General features: G+C 43.3%; 1 protein-coding gene across 1 annotated transcript in view; it reads right to left on the bottom strand.

Annotated features, from left to right (window-relative positions):
- Positions 1–145, bottom strand: part of LOC311117990 (adhesion G protein-coupled receptor B3-like) — a gene marked incomplete at its 5' end in the record, with an annotated part of 30,420 nt that extends 30,275 nt beyond the window's left edge. Inside the window, one exon of the mRNA XM_084192872.1 lies at positions 1–145. This exon is cut by the window's left edge and continues 6 nt beyond it. Within this exon, the coding sequence (XP_084048998.1) occupies positions 1–145 (145 nt within the window).
- Between the last annotated feature and the right edge of the window lie 9,855 nt (positions 146–10,000).

Below are 10,000 nucleotides of genomic sequence, written 5' to 3'. Positions count from 1 at the left end.
CCAGACAGAGGAACCTCTTCCTGATGAGCCTGGTGCGGACCTTCCCAGTGACGGCCATGTAGGACTGCCAAGCCTCCGTCAGGACCCAGCAGAACGACGCCAGGAAGAAGAAGTGAAGAAAGGCTGTTGTCATGGTACAGACACCCTGTTGGTGATGAAGAAATGGGAGAATTAGGTTCTGGATGGTAAAACCTTGTGATGAACATGAGTGAGAGGGACAACAAAGCGTCTCAGAGTGGGATAGCAATATAGGATCAGTTTAGCCTTTTAGATCATAATGAATAAGATTATATGGACGAGGAGGACCTGATCCTAGATCAGCACATATGGGCCTAGCTTATTAGAAGAATTGACTGGGTCAATTCTGTGATTCCCATAATGCACCACAGTTTGATCACATAAAAACAGTCACAAAAGCAGCACAGTATCGTATAACAATTCTACTCAGGTATAATACACAGTAGCTCTGAACTGCACTTTCATTCTACATAATACCTTATAAACCAAAGATTTTACTACACTCCATTAATACATTTTCCATTTGCCATGAGCACTACAACTGCATACAAGTACAGCATACATATATAAAGCTTCTTCTAAATGGTATATTGGTTAGCTAGACAAATACATATTGTAATAGTACCCTGCCCTGAGCAGTAATAGTACCCTGCCCTGAGCAGTAATAGCACCCTGCCCTGAGCAGTAACAGTACCCTGCCCTGAGCAGTAACAGTACCCTGCCCTGAGAAGTAACAGTACCCTGCCCTGAGCAGTAACAGTACCCTGCCCTGAGCAGTAACAGTACCCTGCCCTGAGAAGTAACAGTACCCTGCCCTGAACAGTAACAGTACCCTGCCCTGAGCAGTAAGTGAATAAGAGCATTGGTTAGAATCCCATGACTGCAGCAACAGGAACGACAGACAGACAGGCAGACAGACAGACAGACAGACAGGCCGGCAGACAGACAGACAGACAGACAGACAGACAGGCCGGCAGACAGACAGACAGACAGACAGACAGACAGACAGACAGGCCGGCCGGCCGGCAGACAGGCATGCAGGCAGACAGACAGACAGACAGACAGACAGACAGACAGACAGGCCGGCAGACAGACAGACAGACAGACAGACAGACAGACAGACAGACAGACAGACAGACAGGCCGGCAGACAGACAGGCAGGCAGGCAGGCAGGCAGGCAGGCAGGCAGACAGACAGGCAGACAGGCCGGCCGGCAGACAGGCAGGCAGACAGACAGACAGACAGACAGACAGACAGACAGACAGACAGACAGACAGACAGACAGACAGACAGACAGACAGACAGACAGACAGACAGACAGACAGACAGACAGACAGACAGACAGACAGACAGACAGACAGACAGACAGGCCGGTAGACAAACAGACAGACAGGCAGACAGGCCGGCAGACAGACAGACAGGCAGCACTACTACTAATGATCAGATTGGGAGCCAGAGAACCAGGCTGACTGACTGACTAACTGACACAAAAGCCATGGCTCTGCATTTCTCTGCCTGCAGCACACACACATTAGTATGCTAGAGATCGAACAGGAAGGCACGTGAAGCAAGGTCAAGCCATCTACACAGAGAGGGAGTGTTTGTGTGTATTTTTGTTTAACTGTCCTTGTGGGTACCAGAAGTCCTCACAAGGATAGTAAAACAAGGAAAAGTCGGACAAGTGGGGACATTTTTCCGGTCCAAATGAGGAAAAATGCTATTTTAGCCTTAAGGGTTAGGTTTAGGGTTAGGGTTACAATTATGGTTAGGGTTAGGGTTAGGGGTTACAGTTAGGTTGAGGGTTAGGGTAAGGGTTGGAGTTAGGGTTACAGTAGGTATAGTTTTAGGGTTAGGGGTTTGGAGTCAAGGTTAGGCTTTGGGTTAAGGTTAGGATTATGGTTAGGTTAAGGGTTAAGGTTAGGGTTAGGGTTAGATTTTGGGTTAGGGGTTAGGGAAAATAGGATTTTAGATGGGAATCAATTATTTGGTCCCCACAAGGATAGCAATACAAAACTGTGTGTGTGTGTATGTGTGTGTGTGTGGGTGTGTGTGTGTGTGTGCGCTTGTCCATCACTATTCTTCCTAAGCAGATAAAGCAACAGCCTGGATTTGGGCGTGAATCCATGAAAAAGAGGATTAGTGAATTAAGAAGTAGCCTTAATAAGCTTGGTGAAAGGGAAGGGACATGTACAGTGGGTAGTGAGAGGATTACGCTGATGTCAGTTCAGACACTCTCTGGTTTCAGTATTTCCTGTTTTTGAGTGTTACTACGCAAAGAGGGGGAACAGTTGAGCATGTGTCAGCTCCTTCCAATTCCAAGACTTCCCTCACAACATCTTCCACACTGTGCTGTACTGTAGACACCCACAGCAGAGTGATTAGATTAACATTCAACACATCCATCCTCTTGAATTCGAAAAGCTACTTAATTCGAAAAACAACAAAACTTCAGCCCCGCCACGTAGTTTGCTATTGAGCTGAGGGATGGGGCTGGAGATGCTTTAATTGAAATGACCAATGAACAGCAGTATATTTTGCAGATCGCACCTTTAATGTTGATGGAAGCGACTAGGGATACTGACTAACCCATGTTTAGGCCATGTGAGAAATTAAATTATGTTTACCCATGGCCAGGAGGGAATTTAATCACGCCTTTGTGGATGCGGCTGGCAAATGTTTTCCCTGAATTCATGCATGCATGCACATAGTCCCCTTTTGAACTCTAATACAACTGCCTGCTTTAGAAAGAGATCGCACACCAACAGTATGTCATGTGATCTCCTTATACCTCCCAGTTTGCATCATTATAATTTAAAATAGGGTAATGTTTTCTCAGTTAGAGGAGATGAGCACGGAGACATGCAATATGTGTTTTTGGAATGGGGGTATGGAACCCATTCATTTTTGTATTTATCTACATGTGTTTCCTATACTACTTGTCATTTTAGGTCATTTCTTGGACTGCATTCAGGGCTCCCTCAAAAAATTGACTTTGGTCTCAATGGTGCTCCCCTGCCTAAATAAAGGTTAAATAAAATAAATAAATAACCCCATTTGTTTGGTGTGAGCTCATCATGTCAGATGTATTTAGAAAACAAATCTAAACAGAAAGACATTACCTTATTCAAAGTAATTAAAAAGAGATTGCTGTATCCTGATTTCCCCCCAACAATCCTCCCTGGGACATAATCTGAGGTAAAGTAGGCAAAGACTTCACATCTGATCACTGTACCTATCAGTGTGGTGTGTGTGTGTGTGTGTGTAGTTGTGTCTGTGTGTGTGTGTGTGCGTGTGTGTGTGTGTGTAGTTGTGTGTGTGTGTAGTTGTGTCTGTGTGTGAAGTGTTGCATAATGCTACGTTATATAAAGTCTCTTCTAGTCTCTTCTTCCTCTCCTCCTCTCCTCCTCTCTTTCTCCTCTCTTCCTCCTCTCTTCCTCCTCTCTTCCTCCTATCTTCCTCCTCTCCTCCTCTCTTCCTCCTCTCCTCCTCTCTTCCTCCTCTCTTCCTCCTCTCTTCCTCCTCTCCTCTTCTCTTTCTCCTCTCTTTCTCCCCTCTTTCTCCTCTCTTCCTCCTCTCCTCCTCTCCTCCTCTATTTCTCCTCTCTTCCTCCTCTCTTCCTCCTCTCTTCCTCCTCTCCTCCTCTCCTCCTCTATTTCTCCTCTCTTCCTCCTCTCTTCCTCCTCTCTTCCTCCTCTCCTCCTCTCTTCCTCCTCTCTTTCTCCTCTCTTTCTCCTCTCTTTCTCCTCTCCTCCTCTCCTCCTCTATTTCTCCTCTCTTCCTCCTCTCCTCCTCTCCTCCTCCTCTCCTCCTCCTCTCTTCCTCTCTTCCTCCTCTCTTTCTCTCTTCCTCCTCTCTTTCTCCTCCTCCTCTCTTCCTCCTCTCCTCCTCTCTTCCTCCTCTATTTCTCCTCTCTTCCTCCTCTCTTCCTCCTCTCCTCCTCTCCTCCTCTCCTCCTCTCTTCCTCCTCTATTTCTCCTCTCTTCCTCCTCTCTTCCTCCTCTCCTCCTCTCTTCCTCCTCTATTTCTCCTCTCTTCCTCCTCTCTTCCTCCTCTCCTCCTCTCCTCCTCTCCTCCTCTCTTCCTCCTCTATTTCTCCTCTCTTCCTCCTCTCTTCCTCCTCTCCTCTCCTCCTCTCTTCTTCCTCTCTTCCTCCTCTCCTCCTCTCCTCCTCTCCTCCTCTCTTCCTCCTCTCCTCCTCTCCTCCTCTCTTCCTCCTCTCTTTCTCCTCTCTTCCTCCTCTCTTCCTCTCCACACGGCAGACAGTAGGTCTAGAGCCAGGTGTTGGAGGAGAAATATAACACATTCTCTCCACACGGCAGCCAACCAATGTACCATCCACAGATTTACAATTTTATTATGTTTTTATAAGAAAACACCAAGAGACCATGAACTTGATAATGAACCCCTTTGTTAGTCTAAGGGTGTATCCCAGACGGCACACTTTATAGTGCACTCCTTTTGCCCAGAACCCTATGTGCCCTTTGGGTGCCAAATAGGGTTCCATTTGGGACGGAACCTACATTTCACGGCTGAGACAGCCACCTCCAGAGATGATGCCAGAACACCAAATTCCATTTCAAATATTGTTGATATAATTATGTTTTCTTCCTATCAAACGTTACCTGGACGAGGCTGTGTGTCTTATTGACATGCTAACTCTACCGTGTTTGTGCGTGTGTCTGTTTGTGTGTGTGTGTGACCGTGTGTGTGCACTCACTCGCGGGTGCGTGTCTATGTATGTGTGTACGCCTGTGTGTGTGTGTGTACGCCTGTGTTTGTGTGTGTGTGTGTACGCCTGTGTGTGTTTGTGTGTACGCCTGTGTGTGTGTGTGTGTGTGTGTGTGCAAAGAAAATGGACGCTTCATAGCACACGTGAAACCTCCCAAGACAACCGTGCCATCTGATCTGACCCTGTACAGTAATTACAGATGGGACACACACACCGTACACACAACTTTTGTTGTTCCAGTCGCATCGCACGCATGGTGAAACACACGATGTCAATGCTTTGAACGCCCACCTTATTAATACTGTAAATAGGCTTAGATGCAGACAAAAGCTTTGAAAATGTACATATTCATATTTACAGGTTAGAGCTGCTCCTTCCTTCTTTGTGTGAGTCCCAAATGACACCCTATTCCCTTTCTAAAAAGTGGGTGGGTTTTCAAAGCAGTGATGCTACAGGGTCTTAATACAGCCGCTGTTGTTACTAATTGGCACATAGGCCTATGTAAGCCGAGATAAAAACAACCTGACAATGTGGCCATGACGTAGGCGCTGTAGCTTCACAGTGACAGATGCTTTAGATCCCAAGGCCAATTACCATAACAATGTCAAACAACATTTAGTTTAACTCAATACATGCATTTCAGTGGCAATGGTTATTTCTGTTATTTGACATCATGCATTGGTATGACTACTGCATCTTGGATCTGAATGACTTGAAATAAAAACTATCATGGTAGGCTACACGTTGTTTCCTCAATGCACACGTTACCATGACATGCATTCTCTCTGTTCTCTTATTGTTAAAGAAATGGTATAACTACTGTTTCTTATGATATTCAAGTAGAACCGATCACTGTGAACAAGTGGTGGAATAGTAAATATGACAGCAGCTCCTGAGTCGTCAAGGACCAGAGAGAGGAGAAGATGGCGGATGGCTGGATGAAGAGATGTGTGAGACATCCTTGTGACTAGAAGGTGACCAAGTAGCGAGAGGTGTCTGATCTGCCTGTGGAGAACAAAGACGTCTGGAGGGGTCAACAGATAGAGGCTGGCAGTAATGTAGAGTCACACACACATTGGCACACAAACGTACACACTCACAGCAAAATTGTGATTCTCAGGATTTAAAGGCCCACAATGTACGTCAAGAGTAGGTCCTATTCACATCACAGTACAGTTGAAATATATATGGCAAATAGAAATCCTATATGGATGGTGTTAAGAGATAGATGGGAGGTGTTGAATGGAATTGAAGGATGGGACTAATAACAACTAACAACAAACAATAACAAGATAACTAATAATGTAGGCACGCTGTGTCCATAATAAGTGTATGGGTTGTAGGTTGGGAGCTTTTGTGAAAGAGCACAGTTAGAAAGATATGGCATATAGAAGCCAACCGGATGGACATCATGAAAATGATCGGAGAGGTTGAGAGTAGAAGAAGTTCAGGAGAAAGAACAAACAAAATGTAATTACTGTAAAATTGACTGTGTCCATAAAATTTTGATAGTGGGTATGGGCTGGAAGTAGAGTCCTAGGCGTTGTTGTTCACTAGTTTACTGCAAGTGGGGAAAGGGTGGCGGGGTTGGAAAGTAATAAAGGGGAATATATATATATATTTTTAAAGGATATGTACAGTGAGGGAAAAAATTATTTGATCCCCTGCTGATTTTGTACGTTTGCCCACGGACAAAGAAATTATCAGTCTATAATTTTAATGGTAGGTTTATTTGAACAGTGATAGACAGAATAACAACAAAAAAATCCAGAGAAACGCATGTCAAAAACGTTATAAATTGATTTGCATTTTAATGAGGGAAATAAGTATTTGACCCCCTCTCAATCAGAATGATTTCTGGCTCCCAGGTGTCTTTGAAACAGGTAACGAGCTGAGATTAGGAGCACACTCTTAAAGGGAGTGCTCCTAATCTCAGTTTGTTACCTGTATAAAAGACACCTGTACACAGAAGCAATCAATCAATCAGATTCCAAACTCTCCACCATGGCCAAGACCAAAGAGCTCTCCAAGGATGTCAGGGACAAGATTGTAGACCTACACAAGGCTGGAATGGGCTACAAGACCATTGCCAAGCAGCTTGGTGAGAAGGTGACAACAGTTGGTGCGATTATTCGCAAATGGAAGAAACACAAAATAACTGTCAATCTCCCTCGGCCTGGGAATCCATGCAAGATCTCACCTCGTGGAGTTGCAATGATCATGAGAACGGTGAGGAATCAGCCCAGAACTACACGGGAGGATCTTGTCAATGATCTCAAGGCAGCTTGGACCATGATCACCAAGAAAACAATTGGTAACACACTACGCCATGAAGGACTGAAATTCTGCAGCGCACGCAAGGTCCCCCTTCTCAAGAAAGCACATATACAGTGTTTGCCAATGAACATCTGAATGATTCAGAGGAGAACTGGGTGAAAGTGTTGTGGTCAGATGAGACCAAAATCGAGCTCTTTGGCATCAATTCAACTAGCCGTGTTTGGAGGAGGTGGAATGCTGCCTATGACCCCAAGAACACCATCCCCACCGTCAAACATGGAGGTGGAAACATTATGCTTTGGGGATGTTTTTCTGCTAAGGGGACAGGACAACTTCACTGCATCAAAGGGACAATAGACGGGGCCATGTACCGTCAAATCTTGGGTGAGAATCTCCTTCCCTCAGCCAGGGCATTGAAAATGGGTCGTGGATGGGTATTCCAGCATGACAATGACCCAAAACACACGGCCAAGGCAACAAAGGAGTGGCTCAAGAAGAAGCACATTAAGGTCCTGGAGTGGCCTAGCAAGTCTCCAGACCTTAATCCCATAGAAAATCTGTGGAGGGAGCTGAAGGTTTGAGTTGCCAAACGTCAGCCTTGAAACCTTAATGACTTGGAGAAGATCTGCAAAGTGGGACAAAATCCCTCCTGAGATGTGTGCAAACCTGATGGCCAACTACAAGAAACGTCTGACCTCTGTGATTGCCAACAAGGGTTTTGCCACCAAGTACTAAGTCATGTTTTGCAGAGGGGTCAAATACTTATTTCCCTCATTAAAATGCAAATCAATTTATAACATTTTTGACATGCGTTTTTCTGGATGTTTTTGTTGTTATTCTGTCTCTCACTGTTCAAATAAACCTACCATTAAAATTATTGACTGATCATTTCTTTGTCAGTGGGCAAACGTACAAAATCAGCAGGGGATCAAATACTTTTTTCCCTCACTGTATGTATGTATGTATGTATGTATGTATGTATGTATGTATGTATGTATGTATGTATGTATGTATGTATGTATGTATGTATGTATGTATGTATGTATGTGGTGTGTATGTGTGTGTGTATGTGTGTATATGTATAGGTATATGTGTATGTATGTGTATATATATATATATATATGTATATATATATATATATACACATACATACACATATACCTATACATATACACACATACACACACACATACACACCCACAGTTGGGAGAACAAGTATTTGATACACTGCCGATTTTGCAGGTTTTCCTACTTACAAAGCATGTAGAGGTCTGTAATTTTTATCATAGGTACACTTCAACTGTGAGAGACGGAATCTAAAACCAAAATCCAGAAAATCACATTGTATGATTTTTAAGTAATTCATTTGCATTTTATTGCATGACATAAGTATTTGATACATCAGAAAAGCAGAACTTAATATTTGGTACAGAAACCTTTGTTTGCAATTACAGAGATCATACGTTTCCTGTAGGTCTTGACCAGGTTTGCACACACTGCAGCAGGGATTTTGGCCCACTCCTCCATACAGACCTTCTCCAGATCCTTCTGTATATGTATGTATATGTATGTATGTGTGTATATATGTGTGTATATGTGTGTATATATATATATATATATATATATATATATATATATATATATATATATAACATGGGGGATTGGAAGTGATGCAGACAATTACATTGATGGAAGTTACAATCTATCTGCAATATTAAGCTGATCTACCAACCCCCCCCACCCCCCCAAAATAAATAATAAAAAGAAGAAAAAAATAGAGTAGGTCCTAAAGCATTCTTAAATTCTATACACACGACACAGTACTAACATGGTGTAACACCCTGACATGCTGAATCCTTCCCTGCAAGTTAAAGGATGGATGGAATCAAAGATGTCTACGTGTACAGCAACATATTGGATATTTGATGATTCATCTTCAATTTCAACTGACAGGTAAAAGTCTAGTTAGCGTCTTAGGGAAGCTAACCCTACCGCCTGGTTCCTCAGATCATCAAATAGGAGAGATCAAGACGTACATTCTTGTCTGATAGCACTGCTTTGATGAAGCTGTGAAGGGGGTTACCATAGAGATCCTATTAAATATTCTAATTACGTGAGGGTTACCCTTGACAGAGCACTTAGGGACAGTAAGCTAGATGATGTGCTTAGTGAGAATGTTCACGAGGAGGAACTGGATGTTCAAGAATACATTTAAGTGTGTCTGTTTGTATGGGGTGAATGTGTATGGATTAATCTACATTGTATGGGGGAATGTGTATGGATTCAGCTACATTGTATGGGGGAATGTGTATGGATTCAGCTACATTTTATGGGGGAATGGATTCAGCTACATTATATGGGGGAATGGATTCATCTACATTATATGGGGGAATGGATTCAGCTACATTATATGGGGGAATGTGTATGGATTCAGCTACATTATATGGGGGAATGGATTCAGCTACATTATATGGGGGAATGGATTCAGCTACATTATATGGGGGAATGTGTATGGATTCAGCTACATTATATGGGGGAATGTGTATGGATTCATCTACATTATATGGGGGAATGTGTATGGATTCAGCTACATTATATGGGGTGAATGTGTATGGATTCATCTACCGTACATTATATGGGGGAATGGATTCATCTACATTATATGGGGGAATGTGTATGGATTCAGCTACATTATATGGGGGAATGTGTATGGATTTAGCTACATTATATGGGGGAATGTGTATGGATTCAGCTACATTATATGGGGGAATGGATTCAGCTACATTATATGGGGGAATGGATTCAGCTACATTATATGGGGGAATGTGTATGGATTCAGCTACATTATATGGGGGAATGTGTATGGATTTAGCTACATTATATGGGGGAATGGATTCAGCTACATTATATGGGGGAATGGATTCATCTACATTATATGGGGGAATGGATTCAGCTACATTGTATGGGGGAATGTGT

This window comes from Coregonus lavaretus (genome assembly GCF_964263955.1).
Source record: "Coregonus lavaretus genome assembly, contig: HAP1_SCAFFOLD_1350, whole genome shotgun sequence".
Taxonomy (NCBI): domain Eukaryota; kingdom Metazoa; phylum Chordata; class Actinopteri; order Salmoniformes; family Salmonidae; genus Coregonus; species Coregonus lavaretus.
Note: the sequence above shows the minus strand (reverse complement) of the source record. Positions and strands in the feature narration are given on the sequence as shown.